Source organism: Ctenopharyngodon idella, chromosome 8, assembly GCF_019924925.1.
Source record: "Ctenopharyngodon idella isolate HZGC_01 chromosome 8, HZGC01, whole genome shotgun sequence".
NCBI lineage: Eukaryota > Metazoa > Chordata > Actinopteri > Cypriniformes > Xenocyprididae > Ctenopharyngodon > Ctenopharyngodon idella.
Window position 1 is genome coordinate 32909308 of NC_067227.1, and position 26349 is coordinate 32935656.

At 42.5% G+C, this 26349-nt stretch overlaps 3 protein-coding genes across 29 annotated transcripts in view; 1 reads left to right on the forward strand and 2 right to left on the reverse strand.

The window, feature by feature from the left end:
• Positions 1–2137, reverse strand: LOC127517807 (probable serine/threonine-protein kinase clkA). Its single transcript, XM_051903900.1, has 3 exons — positions 2133–2137; positions 336–1304; positions 1–102 (listed from the first exon to the last, which is right to left on the reverse strand). The coding sequence occupies exons 1-2, from the start codon at positions 2135–2137 to the stop codon at positions 368–370; spliced, it is 942 nt and encodes a 313-aa protein (XP_051759860.1). The 3' UTR covers positions 1–102; positions 336–367.
• The window catches only part of LOC127517704 (mucin-2-like), a 27920-nt gene continuing 3693 nt past the window's right edge, over positions 2123–26349 (reverse strand). For 3 of the 27 annotated variants that reach the window (XM_051903706.1, XM_051903697.1, XM_051903695.1), the window contains 21 exons: positions 26223–26270; positions 25503–25625; positions 25163–25243; positions 24729–24836; positions 24514–24648; positions 24229–24276; positions 23548–23670; positions 23230–23310; positions 22808–22918; positions 22593–22727; positions 22309–22356; positions 16557–16679; positions 16240–16320; positions 15811–15921; positions 15603–15737; positions 15318–15365; positions 14598–14720; positions 10194–10274; positions 9779–9892; positions 2945–3033; positions 2123–2591 (listed from right to left, as the gene is read on the reverse strand). In XM_051903706.1, coding sequence (XP_051759666.1) covers positions 2496–2591; positions 2945–3033; positions 9779–9892; positions 10194–10274; positions 14598–14720; positions 15318–15365; positions 15603–15737; positions 15811–15921; positions 16240–16320; positions 16557–16679; positions 22309–22356; positions 22593–22727; positions 22808–22918; positions 23230–23310; positions 23548–23670; positions 24229–24276; positions 24514–24648; positions 24729–24836; positions 25163–25243; positions 25503–25625; positions 26223–26270 — 2042 coding nt within the window. In that variant the 3' untranslated portion in view covers positions 2123–2495. The remainder of the gene's footprint in view (positions 2592–2944; positions 3034–9778; positions 9893–10193; positions 10275–14597; positions 14721–15317; positions 15366–15602; positions 15738–15810; positions 15922–16239; positions 16321–16556; positions 16680–22308; positions 22357–22592; positions 22728–22807; positions 22919–23229; positions 23311–23547; positions 23671–24228; positions 24277–24513; positions 24649–24728; positions 24837–25162; positions 25244–25502; positions 25626–26222; positions 26271–26349) is intronic. The other 24 variants (XM_051903696.1, XM_051903700.1, XM_051903699.1 and 21 more) reach the window with 24 other exon arrangements.
• The window catches only part of si:dkeyp-117b11.1 (B-cell linker protein), a 45947-nt gene continuing 22555 nt past the window's right edge, over positions 2958–26349 (forward strand). Inside the window, exon 1 of the mRNA XM_051903729.1 lies at positions 2958–3014. The gene's annotated coding sequence lies outside the window, so the exon portion shown is untranslated. The remainder of the gene's footprint in view (positions 3015–26349) is intronic.

The window sequence follows — 26349 nt, forward strand, 5'->3', positions numbered from 1 at the left end:
AAATGGGAGTCCGAGTTGTCGTTGTAGTAGTTTTTGTTGCATTGGACACTCCAGGCCGTGTGGTTACAGGGATGGAGGTCGCATTACTGGGGTAACTGGTCACTGAAGTTAGAGAGCAAAAAGGTGGAATGGAGCCACAGAGCTCCGTCTAAGACATGGTTTGTAAACAACAAGGTCAAGGAAATATTTCTGTGAATGTGTATGGATGTTTTACTCTAGTGGAGTTAAATTGAATATTTAATCATATTCTTAAAGGACAGAAATGTGATGTACAATATAACAGAAGTCAGTTACTATAGCAATATATAGTTAAAATTGTCAGGATTTTGCCTCACATGTTGGTGAATGGACTGTAGTTGTGTCAGTTTCAATTGTTGCTGATGCCGGTGTAAGTGGTGTTGTAGCTGTAGTCGATGCTGGTGAAGGTGGCGTTGTAGCTGTCGTTATTACCCGTGTAAGTGGCGTTGTAGTTGTAGTCGATGCTGGTGTAGGTGGTGTTGTAGTTGTAGTCGGTGGTGTTGAAGGTGGCGTTGTAGTTGATGCTGGTGAAGGTGGTGTTGTAGTTGTAGTCGGTGGTGTTGAAGGTGGTGTTGTAGTTGTAGTCGGTGGTGTTGAAGGTGGTGTTGTAGTTGATGCTGGTGAAGGTGGTGTCGTAGTTGTAGTCGGTGGTGTTGAAGGTGGTGTTGTAGTCGATGCTGGTGTAGGTGGTGTTGTAGTTGTAGTCGGTGGTGTTGAAGGTGGTGTTGTAGTCGATGCTGGTGTAGGTGGTGTTGTAGTTGTAGTCGGTGGTGTTGAAGGTGGCGTTGTAGTTGATGCTGGTGAAGGTGGTGTTGTAGTTGTAGTCGGTGGTGTTGAAGGTAGTGTTGTAGTTGATGCTGGTGAAGGTGGCGTTGTAGTTGTAGTCGGTGGTGTTAAAGGTGGTGTTGTAGTCGATGCTGGTGTAGGTGGTGTCGTAGTTGTAGTCGGTGGTGTTGAAGGTGGCGTTGTAGTTGATGCTGGTGACGGTGGTGTTGTAGTTGTAGTCTGTGGTGTTGAAAGTGGCGTTGTAGTTGTCGATATTGCCGGTGTAAGTGGTGTTGTAGTTGTAGTCAGTACTAATGAAGGTGGAGTTGTAGTTGTCATTATTGCCGGTGTAAGTGGTGTTGTAGTTGTAGTCAGTACTAATGAAGGTGGAGTTGTAGTTGTCATTATTGCCGGTGTAAATGGCGTTGTAGCTGTAGTCGTAGTCGGTGCTGGTGCAGGTGGTGTTGTGGCAGGTAAAGAGGTAATTGATGTGGTAGTTGTAGTAGTATCTGTGGTTAGTACTGCTGCAGTGTTAGTTTGATCTGAGGTAGGTGGAGTGGAACTTTGAGCTGTGGAATGAAAAAAAAAGTTTAACATTACTAATTGGGGAATTTGAATCGTTTACAGTTTGTTCTTGTTTTGTTTAAATGCTTCTCAAAATCTCTAAGTGATTAAATGACTGAAATAAGAAGTGGATCTAAATCTGTAATGAAAACTATATCAAAATCTGACACACATACAGCTCAGCTGATGTGAATGTTACCTGTGGTTGAGCAGCTCATTGTGGCCAGCAGACAGCCGATGAGAATCACAGCAGGAGCCATCAGGATCAGTGTCTGTCAGACGTCTGCCAGTGATCTTATCGGTGTGCTCCGGATTGCTTCCTCTGTCTGTCCAGACTCCTGCCAACTTACACTGATGTCAGAGACAGATGAATCAAAGCTGGTTTTTCTTCATCAGGTAGGGTACCGACATCCTGAATTACTGGATTCTTTCGTGCCGCTGTTAAAATACCAGATGAAGGGCTTTGCCAAAAGATTTCCAGGCTGTGACAGTGTGCAAGACTTTCTTTCCTGCTCTTTTTGTTGTCTTACCTGCATCCAGATTTTCATCAAGATTTTCACATTAGATTGCTTTTTAATAGTGAACAAGTGATGTCACTTTGGTACTTTGTACCACTTGTATTGACGTTAGATTATAACTGATTTACCTATTTTTAACACTAAACATCTGCTGGGTCAGAGATATGTTTGTTTTTGTGGTCTGTGCTGTTTCATTGATTGAAACAGAATCATATTTCCCAGGAAAACTCACAGAATCTCTGGATGATCACATGATCCAAGTTTTACCTCATCAGGTTTTTATTTTCAGTGTGATAATCATACAGGAATCTCAAAAACTAGATGAAGACAGTGTTAAAACAGAAGCAGCAGATTCCCCTCCATGCAAATGAAGGAGGAACAAGGAATTACAAGAAAGCAGATAATCAATCTGATGTTTTTTACACATTCTTTCCATAGTTTGATTTACACATGTACAGTGCTTGTATGTTTAAGATTAAAGCATATAAATGGATAAGTTATGTTTAGTTGAACCGTCACCATAAATAATCTCATATTAAGTTAATTAATTAATTAATTTAATTTAATTAAGTAAAAGTCCAGCAGCGATGAGGATTTATTCATGTCTGTTCCTCTCGACTGATTTCTGACTCAATCACATGGAGATACCGGCTGAATTCTCGTGACCTCAAAAGAGTAGATGTCAGTATTATTCTCTCTTAAGTACCTCTCCAGCAAAGCGCCAACCTGAGAAACAAGATGGCAGGAAGTGAGAAAACAGCAGGTGCAGAAGAAGAAGAGCACAATAAAGCTGCATCCCAATACTCTACATTATTTATAGTATGGAAGATAAGAATTCTGATATTTAAATATATTTCATATAGTTTGTTTGGATGTAACATTGACACATACATCCCTTGACAACTGTGATATACAATGTAAAATACATTAACTGATGTACTTTTATGGTTCAGAAAAACAATAATTTCAATTTTCAGGTTTGAAATTCTTTCCCATCACCAGCACACTTAAGTACATTTAGAGTGTAGTGTAAGTATGTGAACTGGACGCAGTCAAACAGATATATTTGCCCATCTCACCTGACGCAGTGCAGCCTGACGCTCTTCTTCAGTGGACGACTCCTCGGCCAAAACCTCCACCTCCAGATTAGTGAGTAATGTGAGAACATCTGCAAAACACACATTAGTGATTTCAGACTTGTTTAAAAATCCGCTCAACAGTGCTCAAAGTTTCACATTTTTTAAATTTCCGTACCGACTAAGTACCGAAGTAGTTGTCAAAAGTACCGACATTGTTAGGCCTCCGCCATAATTGTGGTATCAAATCATAAGGCCCTCTTTTTGAGTCTCTTTGATAAGCGGTCTTGGTGTTTTCAGGTTGCTTAGTCTCTCCTTTAGATATGTTGCTGGCCTCCGTTACTAGACCCCAGCTGGTGTGGTTGCACCAAGGAGGCTCAAAGAGAGCCAAACAACCTGGTGCAACCACCCCATTTTTGAGGATCGTTGCTAGGTTTCCTTTCCATTTAGAGAATCGTTATGCTGAAACCTCTGCTCCTCAGAGCTTAGGGCTCTCTCTAAGCCCCCTTGGTGAGGCGTTCTTTTTAGCAGTAGAATGGGTGGTTGGTTCTCTTTTGGAGCCTCCCTGGTTCTCTGTTTTGATGGTGGCGTTGCTAGGTTTCCTCTCGCTTAGAGAGTTTTCTGCTGAAGCCTCCACCCCAGAGCTCCACTTGGATAGCAGTATCGAGTGTTAGGCTTCGGTGGGCCTCCTTGGTAGGCAGTCCTTAGCGTAGAATGTAGCTAGGTTTCCTCTCACTTTAGAGAGTCATTTTGTCTGAGGCCTCCATTCTTTGAGCTCACCTGGGGTCTGCTTTAGATAACCGGTCTAAGTAGTATGGCTCTCTGTGAGCGTAGTTAGGTTTCTTCTCACTATAGAGAGTCATTATATCCTTCACTCAGAGGCAGTATCAAGTGGCAGTATCAAGTGTAAGGCTTCTCTTAGCCTCCTTGGTAAGCAGCCTTTAGCGTAGAATGTAGCTAGGCCTCCTCTCACTTAAAGAGTCATTCTGCTGAGGCCTCCGTTCTTAGAGCCCCCCTTTGAGGAGCAATCGACAATCGAACGATTGTCGATTGCTCCTGTCTGCCTCGCTGCTCAGATTGGTTTGCGTCTGTAACTCCGTATAGCTTTGTTTTGAATCTCTTACTTTTATTCATTGTTGCTTATTTTTTTATTACCGTATATGTAATATTGCCTACCACACTAATCTGACGTCGCTAGCTTGTAATATTTGAATCTAAATCGCTGTTACAACGCATTTGCATTTGCAGCGCTAGCTTGTTAACTTGTTAACAGTCGCTCGCGCGCTCCTTTTTCAACGCGTTCTTCAAACAGCTGTGGTAAGTCGGATCAGTCTACAAACACGGTGAGTCATGTCATCCTCTCCCAGCATTGCTACCTGTTCCATTTGCCACATGTTTACCATAGCTCTCTCTGTCAGTGATGAGGGATTTACATGTCATAAATGTAGGGAAATAGTCAGGCTGACAGAGAGAATCTCAGAATTAGAGACACGCATCCAAACTTTAATCGAGGATAGTAAGAATGCAAGGGCTTCAGATACTGTTTTGGATGCGACTAGCTTAGTGAACTCTGTACATTGTTTGGTTCCGGCTGTAGAGCCCGTGCAGCAGGGCACTTGGGTAACGGTGAGGCGGCCTAGCCGCGAAAAACACCACTCTTCCGTTCCAATAAGAACATCAAACAGGTTCTCCCCACTCAGTGATACACCCACTGAGAATCCTGTTGAAAGTGCCCTAGTTATTGGCGATTCTATTACACGGAACGTGAAAATAGAGACACCAGCCACCATAGTCACATGTTTGCCGGGAGCCAGAGCACCTGACATCAAAGCAAATTTAAAAGTGCTGGCTAATGCTAATCGTAAATACTCTAAGATTATTATTCACGTCGGCACTAATGATGTTCGACTTCGCCAGTCGGAGATCACTAAAATTAACATTAAAGAGGTGTGTGAACTCGCAAGTACAATGTCAGGAGAAGTAATTTGCTCTGGCCCCCTTCCTGTTCGTCGGAGTGATGAGATAGTTAGCAGATTATCATCACTCAATGGCTGGCTGTCTAAGTGGTGTCCGCAAAATAATATAGGTTTCATAGATAATTGGAAAAGTTTTTGGGGCAGACCTGACCTGTTAAAAAGAGATGGTATTCATCCCTCCCGGGATGGTGCTGCTCTTCTCTCTAGTAATATGGCACATAGTCTTAGAACTGAAACATGACAAACTGGGGCCCAGGTCAGAAAGCAGCAGACAAACTGGCTAAACCGACCGTCTGCTAGCTGCCTCACGTTACAGAAGTCAGATAATTCAGATAACTCTCAACACATAGAAACTCTTACACCTAGATATTTTCAAATAGAGACTGTGTCTGTACCCCGAATTAGTAAAAACAAAAAACTTCCAAACCCATTTAATGGTAAAAATTTAATTGATGTTCAACAAATAAAAAATAGAGATAATAATGCTAAACAAATGATAAAACTCGGGTTGTTAAATATTAGATCCCTTTCTTCAAAATCACTTATTGTTAATGATATTATCAAAGATAATAATCTAGATGTGCTGTGTTTGACAGAAACTTGGCTAAAACCGGACGATTACATTACTTTAAATGAGTCTAGTCCTCAAGGTTATGATTATCGACACAATGCCCGTCAGAAAGGCAAAGGGGGAGGTGTTGCTGTAATCTATAGTAATATTTACAGTATTAGTCAGAAGTCTTTCAAATATAATTCCTTCGAAACTATGGTACTTTACGTAACATTATGTAAGTTGACATTTGTGCTGGCTACTGTATACAGGCCACCAGGACACAATACAGACTTTATCAAAGAATTTGCTGACTTTCTATCAGAGTTAGTACTAGCTGCAGATAAAGTCCTTGTTGTTGGTGATTTTAATATTCATGTAGATAATAAAAAAGACGCATTAGGATTGGCATTTGCAGATATTCTAAACTCTATTGGTGTTAGACAACATGTGTCAGGACCCACTCATTGTCGTAATCATACTTTAGATCTAATATTGTCACATGGAATCGATATTGATGCTGTTGAAATTCTGCAGCAGAGTGACGACATCTCAGATCATTATCTAGTCTCGTGTATACTACATTTAGTCAAGGCGGCTAAACTGCCTCCATGCCATAAATATGGTAGAACCATCACTTCTACCACTAAAGATTGCTTTATAAATAATCTTCCTGATCATTTTCATCGCCTTAGCATACCAGACAGCTTAGAAGACCTCGATGTTGCAACAGAAACTATTGCCTCTGTCTTTTCCAGCACATTAGACTCAGTTGCTCCTTTGCGTTTAAAAAAGATTAAGGAAATTAATCCAATGCCATGGTACAATGACCACACTCGGGCCCTAAAGTTAGCAGCCAGAAAAATGGAGCGCAGCTGGAAGAAATCAAAACTAGAAGTATTTCGTATTTCGTGGAGAGAGAGAATGATTGAGTACAGAAAGGCCTTAAAATCTGCTAGATCTGCCTATTTTTCAAAACTCTTAGAAGAAAATAAACACAACCCTAGGTATTTATTTGATACAGTGGCTAAATTAACAAGAAATAAAGCTTCAACTTCTGATGTTTCCAAAGAGCACAGCAGTAATGACTTTATGAACTTCTTTACTTGCAAGATTGATAATATTAGAGAAAAAATAATAACCATGCAACCGTCTACTACAGTATCGTGTCAGATAGTGCATTGTAGTGTCCCTGAGGAAAAATTCAATTCATTTACTGCTTTAGGAGAGGAAGAATTGTCTAAACTTGTTAAATCATCAAAATCAACAACATGTATGTTAGACCCTATACCGACTAAGCTATTGAAAGAAATGCTTCCAGAGGTCATAGACCCTCTTCTCAATATCGTCAATTCATCTTTATCATTAGGATACGTACCAAAAACTTTTAAGCTGGCTATTATTAAACCTCTTATTAAAAAACCACAACTTGATCCTAGAGAATTAGTCAATTACAGGCCGATCTCAAATCTCACTTTTCTGTCAAAAATACTAGAAAAGGCAGTATCATCACAGCTATGTTCCTTTTTAGAAAGAAATGGTATCTGTGAGGATTTCCAGTCAGGATTTAGACCGTACCATAGTACTGAGACTGCTCTCATTAGAGTTACTAATGATTTGCTCTTATCATCAGATCGTGGTTGTATCTCTCTATTAGTGTTACTGGATCTTAGTGCAGCATTTGACACTATTGATCACAATATTCTTTTAAATAGACTCGAAAATTATGTTGGCATTAGTGGAATTGCATTGTCATGGTTCAAATCATACTTATCTGACCGTTATCAGTTTGTAGTAGTAAACGAAGACATGTCATATCGATCACAAGTTCAATATGGAGTACCACAAGGCTCAGTACTAGGACCGTTACTGTTCACTCTGTACATGCTACCCTTGGGAGATATCATTAGGAAGCATGGCGTTAGTTTTCACTGTTACGCTGATGATACTCAGCTCTATATTTCTTCGCGCCCTGACGAAACTTACCAATTCACAAAATTAACGGAGTGCATAGCTGATATAAAAAATTGGATGACCAGTAATTTCCTACTACTAAATTCAGAAAAAACAGAGATTCTAATTTTTGGACCAAAAACTTCTTCACGTAATAACCTAGAATATTGTCTAACACTTGATGGCTGCTCTGTTAAGTCTTCGTCGTCAGTTAGGAATCTAGGTGTGCTCTTTGATACCAATCTTTCATTTGAAGGCCATGTTACTAGCATCTGTAAAACCGCATTCTTCCATCTTAAAAATATATCTAAACTACGACATATGCTCTCAATGAAAAATGCAGAACAGTTAGTTCATGCGTTCATGACCTCAAGGCTAGATTACTGTAACGCTCTACTGGGTGGTTGTTCTGCTCGCCTGATAAATAAACTACAGCTCGTACAAAATGCAGCAGCTAGAGTTCTTACTAGAACCAGGAAGTATGACCATATTAGCCCAGTTCTGTCAACACTGCATTGGCTTCCTGTTAAACATCGTATAGATTTTAAAATCTTGCTAATTACTTACAAAGCACTAAATGGTTTAGCTCCCCAGTACCTGAGCGAGCTCCTAATTCATTATAGTCCTTCACGTCTATTGCGATCTCAGAATTCAGGCCAGCTGATAATACCTAGAATATCAAAATCAACTGCAGGTGGTAGATCCTTCTCCTATTTGGCACCTAAACTCTGGAACAATCTTCCTAGCATTGTTCGGGAAGCAGACACACTCTGTCAGTTTAAATCTAGACTAAAAACGCATCTCTTTAACCTGGCATACACATAACACATTACCAATTTATATTTCCAAATCCGTTAAAGGATTATTAGGCTGCATAAATTAGGTCAGCCGGAACCGGGAACACTTCCTATAACACCTGATGTACTCGTTACATCAGAAGAAGAATGGCATCTACGCTAATATTAGTCTTTCTGTTTATCCCGAGGTTCACCGTAGTCAACCGGATCCGGGCCGTATCCAGGTGAGACCAAGGACCTGCACCTTGACACGACCACAACGCAGCCCTGAAGTATCAGCAGAGATTGAGTCAACTAGATCATCCCCTGTGAAGGCCTCATCGACACGACAGCCACGACACAGTTCCTCAACAACCGTCCATACCGGCGTGATGAATACGATCCTCAATTGGATGGAACTGAAATAAATACTTTTAATGTTGCGATCCTATTGGACTTATGATAGCAACCTGAATTGTAACAAAGCACTGTTGGCCAGAGGAGAACTGGCACCCCGACTAAGCCTGGTTTCTCCCAAGGTTTTTTTCTCCATTTTAACACCAATTTGCCACTTGTCTGCCACCTGATGTCACCTGATGGAGTTTGGGTTCCTTGCCGCTGTCGCCTCTGGCTTGCTTAGTTGGGGTCACTTGACTTGACATTTTGATATTCAACAGTGCTTTTGATCTGCCTGCATTGACACTATTCTTTAAGAGCTGCTGTGCAGTCAAACAATGTACCAGTTATCAATGTAAAGCTGCTTTGACACAATCTACATTGTAAAAAGCGCTATATAAATAAAGGTGACTTGACTTGACTTGACTTTGAGTCAGGGGTGTGTCCCCTGTAGGTGACTGGCAGGATGTTTGATCCTTGGCCATATTCCCTTGAAGGTATTTTACCAGGCCCTGTGCTAAGCTGCCCTTCGTAGCCAAGGTTTCTGGCCATAGGGAATAGAGTCTATGACGACCACTGGTGCATACTGCTAGGGCAGGGAACTTGACTCTGGTTAATTCCATTGATGTCACTGACTTATGTCATGCCACTTATTCCTTTAGCATGGCGGAGTGGGCATTTGTTCCCCATTAGTGTCCTAGGAAGCAGTGCGAGTACCTATTCAAAAGGGGACGTCTCGGGTTACAATTGTAACCATGGTTCCCTGAGAAGGGGAATGAGACACTGCATCCCGTTGCCATGCTTCAGGCTTGCCTGCCCACGTCTCCTTCAGACAAGAAGCGGATGACGTGTATTACAGGCACCCTATTTTTACTCTGGTTGCACCAGTAGTGACGTCATGGGCTGTTGCCGGCCAATGCCACTGTTGTGTTTTGACACTTGCTTCAGACACCGGCATGCTAGAGGCATGTTACCCTTCTCAGGGAACCATGGTTACATTCATAACCCGAGATGTTTCCGCCAAAATATGAAGCAGCACAACTGTTTTTAACACTGATAATAATCAGAAATGTTTCCTGAGCAGCAAATCAGCATATCAGAAGAATTTCTGAAGGATCATGTGACACTGAATGTGAATTATTGTATACACACACACACACACACACACACACACAAAAACACTCACTGAGAGGAGTTTGACTGGTTGTTGTTGTTGTTGTTGTTGTTGCATTAGTCACTCCAGGCCGTGTGGTTACAGGGGTGGTTGTCGCATTACTGGTGTTACTAGTCACTGTGGTTACTAAAGTTAGAGAGAAAAAAGGAAGTATGGAGCCGCAGAGCTCTGTCTAAGCAAGTTGGGTTTGAACAACAAGGACAAGAAAATATTACTGTAAATGTACAGTATATGGGTGTTTTACACTAGTGGACTTAAATTGCATCATTCTTAAAGGACAGAAATGTGACGTACAATACAATACAAAATACCAAAATGGCAAAAAAAACATATTAGTGATTTCAGGTTTGACTGTCTTTCGGTTGCAACAGTGATGGTAAAACTAGACCTAAACATTCATACACACACAAACACACAGATGAATTACCTTGGGGTGGAGTTGCAGTGGAGTTGAATGGAGGGACTGTAGTAAAGTTTACTGGGGGGGCTGCAGTTGTTGTATTGAAAACTATAGAGAAAGTGACAGATGTAATGAATGTTGAATCTGAGAAGATTATTCATCTTGCATCTTGCAATAAATACAATTGATTACAGTGGCACTGACTGCAGTGCATAAAACATTGTGGGATTACAAATTTAAGAATCTGTTTAAGATCTGCTGATCCTACATCCTGACATAACATCACATGAAATACTATGGTGAAGTACATTGTATTTAGCATTTTAAGGTAAAAAGGATGACTTTCTAGCTCTGCCTTTGTCTCTATGATAATGTGAAGGTATGGGCTATACTGTCAGACTGATTGGATTAGCACCTATGCATTTGAATGACACTGCTATGTTGATTAGATCATGGCTGGGAAATGTAGGGAATGGGCTGATTCCTGCACTGCATTTGCATGCTTCGTTTAGATTGTCTCCACCTCTACTCTATGTATCCCTCCCCCTTGAATGTATATGAACTACCAAGTACACTGCCTTAGTTGGACTTGGATGACTACAGCGATGCACAGCGCGTTTCTCAATAAAGAGTAACTTCTGCTTGAAAGATATCCCAACGTCTCCTGGTCTCTGCTTCGACGAGGAAAAAGTTTCCTACAGTTTTGGTGCCGTGACCCGGATAGAGCTTCTCACCTCAATCCTGATTGTAACTTCAAGCACAACAAAGATCTGATCCAAAAGAAGATCCAAGCTGAATTTTCCTGTACACCCAAGGGTTGGTGAATGATACTCTATCCAAAAGAACCATTAAGACCAGTACAAAGTTGTTATCCTCTGCGCCGTCAGAGAAGAGTTAACAGACAGCTGTAGGGTTTGGTTAACTAAGTTATCCTCTAAAAATGTTCTTTTAGAGATGAAGTTTATCCTCTGTTCAGGCAGGGAAGATTAGCATTACGTGCTAATATTGGTATTCTCTGTTCAGGCAGGGAAGATTAGCATTACGTGCTAATATTGGTTTATCCTCTGTAAAGTTAGGGAAGTTTTATCCTCCGCTTTATAAGGGAAGGTTGTTTATCCTCTGTTTAATCAGGGAAGGTGGTGTGTTAACAGAATAGTCATCCTCTACTTTGCTAGAGAAGAAGGTTCATCCTCTGTTAATTCAGGGAAGGTTACAACTGTTACAGTGTGTAAGCAAGTTGGTTCTACTCTGCTCACCAGAGAAGGTCGAATATATTACGATGTGTATTAACTAGGTTAACCTCTGCTCTGTCAGGGAAGTGTTCAAAGTGTATTGTTGTGCCAGAAAAACATTACAAAATGTTGAGAAAGAATGTTAGACTAATTCCAACAACTGAGAAAGGTGGACTAGCTACCCCTTTATGGACAGATAGTGAGTTCAAATCATTGTTAGGAAAGCACATGTACTCAATAGTGACTGAGTCAGTCAGACTGGATTTGACAAAGAAATTTGGGATTCATCCAGAAAAAGTTTGGTCTATTGAAGAATGCAAAAAGGTACTTGGTGCTTGTATTCGGAAGAAAAATATGAAGGGCATTATCTGCTGCCACAGAGAATTTACTCTATCCATTGCACAAGAACAAATCCAACGTATTGCTAAGTTAGAAGAGCAGAACAAACAGTTGCACACTCGAGTGTCTCATCTCACTCAGAAGTTGGGCCTCAACAAAGCCTCAACCAAATGTGACTCAAAAGACCAACAGTCAGATGAAAGCTATCCTGACTTACAGTCTTTCTGTAGACTAGAGGATAATAGCAATACTGGATTGATGGATAAAGATGTAAATGCAGTTGAAGTGTGTGGAGCGAGACAAAAGGCTCAGAGTAGGGTAAAAGGGGTTGACACAGTTACATCTGTAACCCCCATGCTGCAGTTACAAGCAGTCAGTACAGCTCTAGGTCCTGAAGACATAGAAAGACTTGCTGAGAGTTTGCCATCAATGCACAGAAATTTTTCTGAGTTTAGGACAGAGTTGTCCAGGAAAATGAAGCTCTATGATATGTCCCTAGCTGAAGTCACCCAGCTAATGTCACAAATCCTGAAAGAGTCAGAGTTCAGTGATTTTGAAAGTGCTGTAAATAATTCTGAGTTTCAGCATTCCAGCAAAGGTGAATTGAGAGAAGGAGTTCTGAGAGTGTTACAGAACCTTGTTGGACCAAAGGTGGACTGGTCAAAGATCACTAGTTGTGTACAGAAGAAGAATGAAACTGTAAGTGAGTACACTGAAAGATTTTGTCAGTCGGCTGCAGCATACAGTGGAATAGCTGACACTCCAGAGAAGGTGTTAGAGGATAATGGACCACTGGTCCGCATGTGGTTTGATGGGCTCTCATCAGAATACAAAAATGCATTGCCTTTCTTAGACCTCACATGGTCCAATGGAACCCTGCAAAACAACTTAGATCGGTTAGCTATTTGGGAAAGAGACTCCGATGTCAAGACAAGAGTAAAGATTGCAGCAGCATCCTTTAAGGTCAACACAGAGAAACAACAGAAACGTAAATGTCCTAAGAGAGAAGGCAGTTGTCATTACTGTGGTAAACCTGGACACTGGATGAAAGAGTGTAGGAAAAACAAAAAGACATTTAAAGAAATGAACAGCTTTACTCAGCTCCTACTCAGGCTACTTGATACACTGAAACTGCCCCTCCCCTCTTTTCTAAACACTTGGAGCAACAGCTTGCTGACATGCTAACCATTTGGGCTGTGAGTGCTTAATTTCCCCAGTAATCTACAAGAAAGCTGAAAGACTCATTCTGAACAAAAGAAAGTTGACTGTCACTTCCACCATTTGGGGTACACTGGTTAAGTACACTCACAGCCTTAAATGTTATGCTACAGCACACTCCATTCACTTATCCATCCTCTATGGGTTATGATGTCTGCTATGACTGATGTTTCATTGGAAGATGGAGATGTAGCACAGTAAAGTTTACAAATTAACTACAGGGAGAGAATAGGACACACAGACCAGTGAGGAGCCCAGGGAAGAACCGAAGTGCAACAGGCCTCGGGGGCCAACCCTGTGGTGAAGACTTCCTCATAGGTTTCCCCCTCTCAGTAGTTTATCCCCACCTTACTGGTCTATAGGTGTCAAATTGATTAAGACTAGGTTAAAAAAAAAAAGGAACAAAACCACTATACGATCACTAGAAGTTTATGATGATCAGAGTTAGACAGAAAAACTATACGATCATCAGAGGTCTAACGTACTAAAGTCTATGCATGAATACTGCTGGTCTGCTGTTTCTTTGTTTTCTTGTGTTGCAGGTATGTGTATATGCCATGACGGCTCATAAGCAGCACCTGGTGTAAAGCATCACCTCAGATATCCATGAACAACCTTCATGAAGACAGAGTCATCTGAGCAACTCGGAGTTGCACAACGACAAAAAATCATCTGAGCAACTTGGGACAAACATGGAAATGCATTGGAAATGGACTCTACAGGGAACAGACTCCACAGCTATTCAGGCGCCATGGACTTTTAGGACTTCCACGCTTATGCTACATGGTTTTCTGTGTCATCGTGTAGTTTATACAGCCCTGCGTTGTATATGTGTGTCAACAGTATACTCAAGTAAAAGAACATCACTTATGTAAATGTTGGACACGACACAGAATAAGCTGTATGTGCCTGTAACTGTTACAAGTTACATGACTGGAAGATGGGACTTATGTTAGCAAACATAGGTTATAGAAGGGATTTAAGAAGGTTTTAATTTGTATTATGTGAGAGTTATTAGAACTCTCAAAGGGGGGACTGTGGGATTACAAATTTAAGAATCTGTTTAAGATCTGCTGATCCTACATCCTGACATAACATCAAATGAAATATTATGGTGAAGTACATTGTATTTAGCATTTTAAGGTAAAAAGGATGACTTTCTAGCTCTGCCTTTGTCTCTATGATAATGTGAAGGTATGGGCTATACTGTCAGACTGATTGGATTAGCACCTATGCATTTGAATGACACTGCTATGTTGATTAGATCATGGCTGGGAAATGTAGGGAATGGGCTGATTCCTGCACTGCATTTGCATGCTTTGTTTAGATTGTCTCCACTTCTACTCTATGTATCCCTCCCGCTTGAATGTATATGAACTACCAAGTACACTGCCTTAGTTGGACTTGGATGACTACAGCGACGCACAGCGCGTTTCTCAATAAAGAGTAACTTCTGCTTGAAAGATATCCCAACGTCTCCTGGTCTCTGCTTCGACGAGGAAAAAGTTTCCTACAACATCAATCATCAAATTAGGAGCATACAAACTAAAACACAATCCTCTCAATCTCAACATACTTCAGCTCAAAGAGAGCTTCTGATTAAAGTGTAAACATCTCTATATCTGTGTATGTGAGTTCTTACTGCATGTGCTGTTGAGGTCGGGGCAGCAGTCATTGAGCTGTTTACAGGCCTCGTCACAAAAACAGCCTCTGAAACAGGTGTAGTTTACACCACTGCAGCACAGAGTCGGCTCTGAACACTTTCCTACAGGAGCAGTCAAGACGACAGTACAGTCAATAACATCATTATTATAAAGGATCAAACTCATTTTCAGCTGTGTCTCATTAGCCTCTTTAGCTCACCCTATAAAAGCCTGGTCAGTTCAGTTAGTCATTGCTAAGTCTTGTACATTTCTGAGCATTCTCCCTGGTTTCGTGTCTCTTAGTTTTTTGGATTCTCTGCCTGTTCCCCTGGATTTCTCTGTTCTGCCTCTGCCCTGGACTCTGTTATTGTTTGGAATGTTTGTTTGTGTTTTGACCTTTGCCAGTTTTGTGGATTACGATTGTGGAGTATCCTCAACTTTCGTGTCTTGGAGCAGTTTCATGACAATTACGTTATGTGGATGCATTTGGAGAATTTAACTATTAAAATATAGCATTTTAACTCCACTCAAATGAACCAAATAATGTGAATGAAGTTAGTTAATGGTAATGAATGTCAGTAAAATCTTTATGCTTTTTAGCATAATTTATCGTTTATCAGTGCTGCAGCTGAATATGTGCAGCATCTCATGTTATTAAAAGCAAAAGTGCATTCTGTGTGAATATGATACAGAATAATTTAAAGAAATACACAACATACCTGTTAGTGGCAAAGTGTTTTGGTTTGTACTGTTGGTGCTGTTCTTGACTATAAAAAAGAAAAGAGGTGCAGGTTTATTAAAATGTCTTAAATCAAAATGTACAGTATATGTGCATTACTTAATTACTCTTAATAGTAGTGAAGTACTCTTGTATTACAGACTAGAACACTCAACACAATCTGATTACTGAACTTGCACTGTCTTATATGAGGCTGTTGACATGCAGCCAGTGATTAATTTCAGCACAGATTAATCAGATTTTCAATATATATATTTCTGAATACCCGTGAGGCAGGTGGGTTTGAAATCAGGGCAGCAGTCGCGTAATCTCAGACAAGCAACATCACAATAACAGTTCAAGCGGCGACAGGAGCTATTCAATCCAGAGCAGCACAGACCTGGATTCCCACAACTTCCATCTATGACAGAAACACATCAGTTAATGTAATAATATATGCCATAGTGAATTAATCACAGACAAGAAATACTCACAAACGGGAGTCTGAGTTGTCGTTGTAGTAGTTGTTGTTGCATTAGTCACTCCAGGCCGTGTGGTTACAGGGGTGGTTGTCGCATTACTGGTGTTACTAGTCACTGTGGTTACTAAAGTTAGAGAGAAAAAAGGTAGTATGGAGCCGCAGAGCTCTGTCTAAGCAAGTTGGGTTTGAACAATAAGGACAAGAAAATATTACTGTAAATGTACAGTATATGGGTGTTTTACACTAGTGGAATTAAACTGCATCATTCTTAAAGGACAGAAATGTGACATACAATACAATACAAAATACCAAAATGGCAAAAAAAAAAAAAAAAAAAAAAAAACATATTAGTGATTTCACGTTTGACTGTCCTTCGGTTGCAACGATGATGCTAAAACTAGACCTAAACATTCATACACACACAAACACACAGATGAATTACCTTGGGGTGGAGTTGCAGTGGAGTTGAATGGAGGGACTGTAGTAAAGTTTACTGGGGGGGCTGCAGTTGTGGTATTGAAAACTATAGAGAAGGTGACAGATGTCATGAATGTTGAATCTGAGAAGATTATTCATCTTGCATCTTGCAATAAATACAATTGATTACAGTGGCACTGACTGCAGTGCATAAAACATCAATCATCAAATTAGGAGCATACAAACTAAAACACAATCCTCTCAATCTCAACATACTTCAGCTCAAAGAGAGCTTCTGATTAAAGTGTAAACATCTCTATATCGGTGTATGTGAGTTCTTACTGCATGTGCTGTTGAGGTCGGGGCAACAGTCATTGAGCTGTTTACAGGCCTCGTCACAAAAACAGCCTCTGAAACAGTTGTAGTTTACACCACTGCAGCACAGAGTCGGCTCTGAACACTTTCCTACAGGAGCAGTGAAGACGACAGTACAGTCAATAACATCATTATTATAAAGGATCAAACTCATTTTCAGCTGTGTCTCATTAGCCTCTTTAGCTCACCCTATAAAAGCCTGGTCAGTTCAGTTAGTCATTGCTAAGTCTTGTACATTTCTGAGCATTCTCCCTGGTTTCGTGTCTCTTAGTTTTTTGGATTCTCTGCCTGTTCCCCTGGTTCCCTTTCGTGGGAACTATCGACGCTACGTCGAATTACATGATGGGATCCCTCTGCGTGATTGCGTCGTGAAGCACCTCTGTATCTAACCAATGATGAGACGAGACGTCAGAGGCGGGTGACGTCACGGACCAGGAAACTATAAAGCATACCCAGAACAAAGAACGCTAGCTTCTGTTGTCTTCAGCAAGCGCTCTCTGTATCTTGTGTGTCTTATTTAGTGTTGTCTGCTTTTTGCTCACAGTGATCTCTTCGTCTGAGGAAAAGAGTTTCAAAGCACTACAAGACACGATATATATATATATATATATATTATATATATATATATATATATATATATATATAAAAATGGCGGAAAAAGTGAACAAACAGCAGTTCATTAAGTGTGTGCCTCCCTGCACGCGATTCATCTCGGGTGGGGACACACACGAGATGTGTGTTGTTTGCCTGGGAGTTGAGCATGCACAGGCAGCTCTCGAGGGGGCTGTCTGTGTACACTGCGAGCGGCTCACTATCAGAGTGTTAAGATCACGCCGGGCACTCTTTGAGGAGGGTGCTGCGGCGAGTGTTCCCCACGGATCAGGTCCGTGGGGGAGGCTGCATTCGTGGGGATCACAAATGGATCTGGCAGAGGGGGGAGAGACGGGCTCTGCCTTATCGCTCCCCTTACCTGCCAGACCCAGTGTCTCTCCTTTGGCGGTGGAAGCACGCGCTGCGGTTTCTTCCCCCCGGAGGGAGACACCGACGCTCAACATATCTTCCTCCGAGGAGGTTGACGTGGTGAGCGTCGAGGCTGGAGATGAGGACCCGCCATCCTCGTCTCCAGCTTATGAGGGGCTGCTGGAGGTAGTAACCAGGGCAGTCGATAAGCTAAAAATAGACTGGCCCGCGGAGAGAAGCGAAATGAAACCAAAAAGTAAGCTTGATGAGCGCTTTCTCCCCGCACGGTCACTACCCCAGCGTCGGGGTCTGCCGTTCTTTCCCGACCTCCACACCGAGGTGTCGAGGTCGTGGAATAGACCAGTCCAATATCGTGTGTTCAGCATAGTAACATCGTGGGGCTGAAACACCACGGCTATGGGGCGATGCCTCGGGTCGAAGAGATGCTTGCGAGCTATCTCTCGCCCGAGTCTGCATCGTCCCTCAAGACCCCGACATTGCCCACTAAGCCGTTAAAGACAACATCGGGCTTGGTGGGCAAGGCTTATTCGGCAGCAGGTCAGGCTGCAGCTTGCCTTCACACAATGTCCATTTTGCAAGCTTATCAGGCTGACCTGCTGGGGGAGATAGATGAAAGCGGGGAAGCGACATTTGAGTCTATACAGGAGCTTAGAAGGGCGACAGATCTAGCTCTCCGGGCCACCAAGGAGATGGCCACGGAAAGGCACCTGTGGCTCAATTTGTCAAATATGAAGGAGAAAGATAAGAACATCCTCATGGATGCGCCGCTGTCTCCTGCGGGCCTATTTGGCGACGCAGTGTCATCTGTCGTCGATAGGTTCCAGGAGACACGTAAACAATCAGCGGCCTTCCAGAGATTCCTTCCCCGCCGTGTTCATCCCCCTGGGGCTGCTGAGCGGGAGCAGCCTCAGCCGATAGCCGGCTCCTCGGCGCATAGAGTGCAACAGAAGGCCAGTGTGGCCACCCGTGCTCCCCCGCAGAGAGCTTGGGGACCGGGGCGGTCAGCACAGGCGAAGCCTTCCGGGGGTAGGGCGGATCTGAGGACCGTCATTATTTCCCGGAAGGCTTCAAAGAAAAAGTCCTGACGCCAGCTGTCCGGGACTCACGAGGGCAGCCCCTCCCGGAAGGGTTCGGGTATTAAAAAATCTGGTACCTGTTCCCCTTCAGCGCCCTCAGGGGGCCGTTCTGCCAACCCTGCCACCCAGTGTGCATCAGGGCGCAGCGGTCTCCACCGATCCTCCGAGGAGGGTCGGTCATCACTTGATTCGTTTGTCTGCCGGTGCGCCGCGTCAGACCAACGAGCCAAGTGCTCAGAAAACATTAGAGGCCAGTCTCGAGAGACTGGTTCCCTTAGTAGAATTTATGGAAGAATGGAAACGTCTCCCGAACATTTCGAAATGGGTGCTGCTCATTGTAGAACAGGGTTACAAAATACAGTTTGGCTCTCGGCCGCCCGGGTTCAACGGGGTTCTTCCAACAGTGGTGACCCCAGAGCAGTCTCTGATTATGGAACAAGAGGTTATGACACTCTTGCAAAAAGGAGCTATAGAAAGGGTTCCTCCTCCCAGCAAGCTGTCAGGGTTTTACAGCCGCTACTTCATTGTTCCAAAGAAGGATGGAGGGTTACGTCCGATCATAGATTTACGTGTGCTAAATCGATCTGTACGAAAGTTAAAGTTCAAAATGCTTACACTCAAACAGATTATCCCACAGATCAGGTCCGAGGACTGGTTTGTGGCGATAGACCTGAAAGACGCATACTTTCATGTATCCATCCATCCTCATCACAGGAAGTTCCTCAGGTTTGCTTTCGGGGGCGAAGCTTACCAATAAGGTTCTTCCCTTCGGCCTATCTTTATCACCCCGCACGTTCACGAAGTGCGTGGATGCAGCTCTGGCTCCGTTGAGACTCCAGGGCATCTGCGTGCTGAACTATATCGACGATTGGTTGATATTAGCTCAAACAGAACAATTGGCAGTTCAACATCGAGATGTTGTTCTGTCGCACATGAAGAAGCTTGGGCTGAGGCTCAATGCCAAGGAAAGTGTGCTGGTTCTGAGTCAAATTACCAACTACTTAGGGGTAGTGTGGGACTCTACCACGATGCAGGCATATCTATCCCCTGCTCGTGTGAGTTCCATTCTCGGGGCCGTGAAAGAGGTGTAGTTAGGCCAGTCACTCACTGTAAAACAGTTTCAGAGACTGTTGGGTCTTATGGCAGCTGCGTCCAACGTGGTAACTTTTGGCCTTCTGCACATGAGACCCTTACAGTGGTGGCTCAGGACCAAGGGGTTTTCTCCGAGGGGAAATCCTTTTCGCATGATCAAAGTCACGCGGCGATGCCTTCGTGCTCTGGTCATGTGGAAAAAGCCTTGGTTCCTGTCCCAGGGACCTGTGCTGGGGACTTCTCGTCGTCGTGTAATGCTTACGACGGATGCTTCCCTCACGGGCTGGGGGGCGATCATGAGTGGTCGCTCGGCTCAGGGTTTATGGGAGGACCATCAGCTCTCCTGGCACATAAATCGGCTGGAGATGATGGCGGTATTTCTTGCATTGAAACACTTCCTCCCAGACCTGAGGGACCATCACGTGTTGGTCCGCACGGACAACACGACGGTGGTCTCATATATCAACCATCCGGGGGGTCTGCGGTCTCGCCGACTTTGCAACTTGGCCCGTCGGATCCTCCTGTGGGCCCAGGGAAAGCTCCTCTCATTGAAAGCAGCTTATATTCCAGGGCATCAAAATGTGGGAGCGGACGCCCTGTCGAGGCAGGCGCCGAGGCCCGGGGAGTGGAGACTCCACACCGAGGTGGTGGAGCTCATCTGGAAAAGATTCGGTCAAGCGGAAGTAGACCTATTTGCTTCGGGAGAGTCAACCCAGTGTCCACTGTGGTATTCCCTAACGTACCCAGCACCTCTGGGGCTGGACGCTATGCTACAGACATGGCCGAGGCCGAGGCCGAGTTCTGGAAAAAGTACGCCAGGAAGGGGTCAGCCTAATACTGGTGGCTCCGTACTGGCCGACCAGGATATGGTTTGCGGACCTAATGTCCCTGTTAGACGGCTCTCCATTGGAGCTTCCTCTCAGGCAGGATCTCCTGTCTCAGGCGGGCGGCACAATACTCCATCCCCGCCCAGAACTATGGAAACTGTGGGCCTGGCCTCTGAGGGGGCAAGGCTCATAGATTCTGGTCTCCCAACCGAGGTTGTGGAGACCATCCTTCACTCCAGAGCTCCCTCCACAAGGAAGCTATATGCATACAAATGGAAGTTGTTTTCTACTTGGTGTAGCCAACAAAATACGGACCCTGTCCAGTCATCTGTTAGCCTTGTGCTTCAGTTCCTCCAAGAAAAGTTCTCGGAAGGATTATCTCCTTCAACATTGAAGGTTTATGTAGCAGCTATCTCGGCTTATCATGCTCCTGTAGGGGGTTGCTCGGTGGGTCGAGACCCTCTCGTCATACGCTTCCTTCGTGGCACACTGAGGCTGAGGCCTGCAGTACGCACAAGAACTCCAGCCTGGGACTTGGCTATAGTGTTAGAGGCGTTAGCTGAGGCTCCCTTCGAACCACTAGAAGAGGTGTCAGGGAAATTCCTCACTCTAAAAACGATATTTCTTCTGGCAATCTCGTCTCTTAAAAGAATAGGAGATTTACAAGCACTGTCGGTTGCTCCTTCGTGTCTGGAATTCGCGCCTGGTATGGTTAAGGCTTTCCTGCACACTAGACCTGGCTACGTGCCAAAGGTCCCCACCAATGTCCTGGGTCCTATTGTACTCCAGGCTTTTTGTCCTCCTCCTTTTGTAGATCCGGATCAGGAGAAACGCAATCTGCTTTGCCCCGTCAGGGCCTTAGATACATATGTCCACAGAGCTGCCCTGTGGCGAAAAACAGACCAGTTGTTTGTATGTTATGGGTCCCCTAAGAAAGGGGGCCCAGCATCTAAGCAGAGGATGAGTAAGTGGGTGGTCGAGGCCATCTCACTTGCCTATGAAGCAGTCGGACAGCCATGTCCTCTAGCTGTCCGTGCTCATTCCACCAGGGGTATGGCGGCCTCCAAGGCATTAATGTCAGGAGTATCATTGAATGATATATGTGATGCAGCTGGTTGGTCGTCCCAGCACACATTCATCAGGTTTTACAACCTAGACATGAGCTCTACTCCGGGTTCCTCGGTTCTGTCTACAAGATCACAGACAGGCACTCGGTGATACGGCGTAGTTGAAACAGCGTTCCCATCACGTCATTCGACGTAGCGTCGATAGTTCCCACGAAAGGGAACGTCTCGGGTTACTGGTGTACTGGTCTTACTCAGGGAACAAGGGTTGCACCAGTAACCCGAGACGATTTCTCTGTTCTGCCTCTGCCCTGGACTTATTGTTTGGACTGTTTGTTTGTGTTTTGACCTTTGCCAGTTTTGTGGATTACGATTGTGGAGTATCCTCAACTTTCGTGTCTTGGAGCAGTTTCATGACAATTACGTTATGTGGATGCATTTGGAGAATTTAACTATTAAAATAGAGCATTTTAACTCCACTCAAATGAACCAAATAATGTGAATGAAGTTAGTTAATGGTAATGAATGTCAGTAAAATCTTTATGCTTTTTAGCATAATTTATCATTTATCAGTGCTGCAGCTGAATATGTGCAGCATCTCATGTTAAGCAAAAGTAAAAGCAAAAGTGCATTCTGTGTGAATATGATACAGAATAATTTAAAGAAATACACAACATACCTGTTAGTGGCAAAGTGTTTTGGTTTGTACTGTTGGTGCTGTTCTTGACTATAAAAAGGAAAAGAGGTGAGGGTTATTAAAATGTCTTAAATCAAAATGTACAGTATATGTGCATTACTTAATTACTCTTAATAGTAGTGAAGTACTCTTGTATTACAGACTAGAACACTCAACACAATCTGATTACTGAACTTGCACTGTCTTATATGAGGCTGTTGACATGCAGCCAGTGATTAATTTCAGCACAGATTAATCAGATTTTCAATATATATATTTCTGAATACCCGTGAGGCAGGTGGGTTTGAAATCAGGGCAGCAGTCGCGTAATCTCAGACAAGCAACATCACAATAACAGTTCAAGCGGTGACAGGAGCTATTCAATCCAGAGCAGCACAGACCTGGATTCCCACAACTTCCATCTATGACAGAAACATCAAACACGTCACTTAATGTAATAATATATGCCATAGTGAATTAATCACACACAAGAAATACTCACAAACGGGAGTCTGAGTTGTCGTTGTAGTAGTTGTTGTTGCATTGGTCACTCCAGGCCGTGTGGTTACAGGGGTGGTTGTCGCATTACTGGTGTTAATAGTCACTGTGGTTACTAAAGTTAGAGAGAAAAAAGGTAGTATGGAGCCGCAGAGCTCTGTCTAAGCAAGTTGGGTTTAAACAACAAGGACAAGAAAATATTACTGTAAATGTACAGTATATGGGTGTTTTACACTAGTGGAATTAAACTGCATCATTCTTAAAGGACAGAAATGTGACATACAATACAATACAAAATACCAAAATGGCAAAAAAAAACAAAAAAAACATATTAGTTATTTCACGTTTGACTGTCCTTCGGTTGCAACAATGATGCTAAAACTAGACCTAAACATTCATACACACACAAACACACAGATGAATTACCTTGGGGTGGAGTTGCAGTGGAGTTGAATGGAGGGACTGTAGTAAAGTTTACTGGAGGGGCTGCAGTTGTGGTATTGAAAACTATAGAGAAGGTGACAGATGTCATGAATGTTGAATCTGAGAAGATTATTCATCTTGCATCTTGCAATAAATACAATTGATTACAGTGGCACTGACTGCAGTGCATAAAACATCAATTATCAAATTAGGAGCATACAAACTAAAACACAATCCTCTCAATCTCAACATACTTCAGCTCAAAGAGAGCTTCTGATTAAAGTGTAAAACATCTCTATATCTGTGTATGTGAGTTCTTACTGCATGTGCTGTTGAGGTCGGGGCAGCAGTCATTGAGCTGTTTACAGGCCTCGTCACAAAAACAGCCTCTGAAACAGGTGTAGTTTACACCACTGCAGCACAGAGTCGGCTCTGAACACTTTCCTACAGGAGCAGTCAAGACGACAGTACAGTCAATAACATCACTATTATAAAGGATCAAACTCATTTTCAGCTGTGTCTCATTAGCCTCTTTAGCTCACCCTATAAAAGCCTGGTCAGTTCAGTTAGTCATTGCTAAGTCTTGTACATTTCTGAGCATTCTCCCTGGTTTCGTGTCTCTTAGTTTTTTGGATTCTCTGCCTGTTCCCCTGGATTTCTCTGTTCTGCCTCTGCCCTGGACTCTGTTATTGTTTGGACTGTTTGTTTGTGTTTTGACCTTTGCCAGTTTTGTGGATTACGATTGTGGAGTATCCTCAACTTTCGTGTCTTGGAGCAGTTTCATGACAATTACGTTATGTGGATGCATTTGGAGAATTTAACTATTAAAATAGAGCATTTTAACTCCACTCAAATGAACCAAATAATGTGAATGAAGTTAGTTAATGGTAATGAATGTCAGTAAAATCTTTATGCTTTTTAGCATAATTTAATGTTATTAAAAGCAAAAGTGCATTCTGTGTGAATATGATACAGAATAATTTAAAGAAATACACAACATACCTGTTAGTGGCAAAGTGTTTTGGTTTGTACTGTTGGTGCTGTTCTTGACTATAAAAAAGAAAAGAGGTGCAGGTTTATTAAAATGTCTTAAATCAAAATGTACAGAATATGTGCATTACTTAATTACTCTTAATAGTAGTGAAGTACTCTTGTATTACAGACTAGAACACTCAACACAATCTGATTACTGAACTTGCACTGTCTTATATGAGGCTGTTGACATGCAGCCAGTGATTAATTTCAGCACAGATTAATCAGATTTTCAATATATATATTTCTGAATACCCGTGAGGCAGGTGGGTTTGAAATCAGGGCAGCAGTCGCGTAATCTCAGACAAGCAACATCACAAAAACAGTTCACGCGGTGACAGGAGTTATTCAATCCAGAGCAGCACAGACCTGGATTCCCACAACTTCCATCTATGACAGAAACATCAAACACGTCACTTAATGTAATAATATATGCCATAGTGAATTAATCACACACAAGAAATACTCACAAACGGGAGTCTGAGTTGTCGTTGTAGTAGTTGTTGCATTGGTCACTCCAGGCCGTGTGGTTACAGGGGTGGTTGTCGCATTACTGGTGTTAATAGTCACTGTGGTTACTAAAGTTAGAGAGAAAAAAGGTAGTATGGAGCCGCAGAGCTCTGTCTAAGCAAGTTGGGTTTAAACAACAAGGACAAGAAAATATTACTGTAAATGTACAGTATATGGGTGTTTTACACTAGTGGAATTAAACTGCATCATTCTTAAAGGACAGAAATGTGACATACAATACAATACAAAATACCAAAATGGCAAAAAAAAAAAAAAAAAAAAAAAAAAACATATTAGTGATTTCACGTTTGACTGTCCTTCGGTTGCAACAATGATGCTAAAACTAGACCTAAACATTCATACACACACAAACACACAAAAAAAGATGAATTACCTTGGGGTGGAGTTGCAGTGGAGTTGAATGGAGGGACTGTAGTAAAGTTTACTGGAGGGGCTACAGTTGTGGTATTGAAAACTATAGAGAAAGTGACAGATGTCATGAATGTTGAATCTGAGAAGATTCTGTTGTTGAATCTGAGAAGATTATTCATCTTGCATCTTGCAATAAATACAATTGATTACAGTGGCACTGACTGCAGTGCATAAAACATCAATCATCAAATTAGGAGCATACAAACTAAAACACAATCCTCTCAATCTCAACATACTTCAGCTCAAAGAGAGCTTCTGATTAAAGTGTAAACATCTCTATATCTGTGTATGTGAGTTCTTACTGCATGTGCTGTTGAGGTCGGGGCAGCAGTCATTGAGCTGTTTACAGGCCTCGTCACAAAAACAGCCTCTGAAACAGTTGTAGTTTACACCACTGCAGCACAGAGTCGGCTCTGAACACTTTCCTACAGGAGCAGTCAAGACGACAGTACAGTCAATAACATCACTATTATAAAGGATCAAACTCATTTTCAGCTGTGTCTCATTAGCCTCTTTAGCTCACCCTATAAAAGCCTGGTCAGTTCAGTTAGTCATTGCTAAGTCTTGTACATTTCTGAGCATTCTCCCTGGTTTCGTGTCTCTTAGTTTTTTGGATTCTCTGCCTGTTCCCCTGGATTTCTCTGTTCTGCCTCTGCCCTGGACTCTGTTATTGTTTGGACTGTTTGTTTGTGTTTTGACCTTTGCCAGTTTTGTGGATTACGATTGTGGAGTATCCTCAACTTTCGTGTCTTGGAGCAGTTTCATGACAATTACGTTATGTGGATGCATTTGGAGAATTTAACTATTAAAATGTAGCATTTTAACTCCACTCAAATGAACCAAATAATGTGAATGAAGTTAGTAAATGGTAATGAATGTCAGTAAAATCTTTATGCTTTTTAGCATAATTTATCGTTTATCAGTGCTGCAGCTGAATATGTGCAGCATCTCATGTTATTAAAAGCAAAAGTGCATTCTGTGTGAATATGATACAGAATAATTTAAAGAAATACACAACATACCTGTTAGTGGCAAAGTGTTTTGGTTTGTACTGTTGGTGCTGTTCTTGACTATAAAAAGGAAAAGAGGTGCAGGTTTATTAAAATGTCTTAAATCAAAATGTACAGTATATGTGCATTACTTAATTAC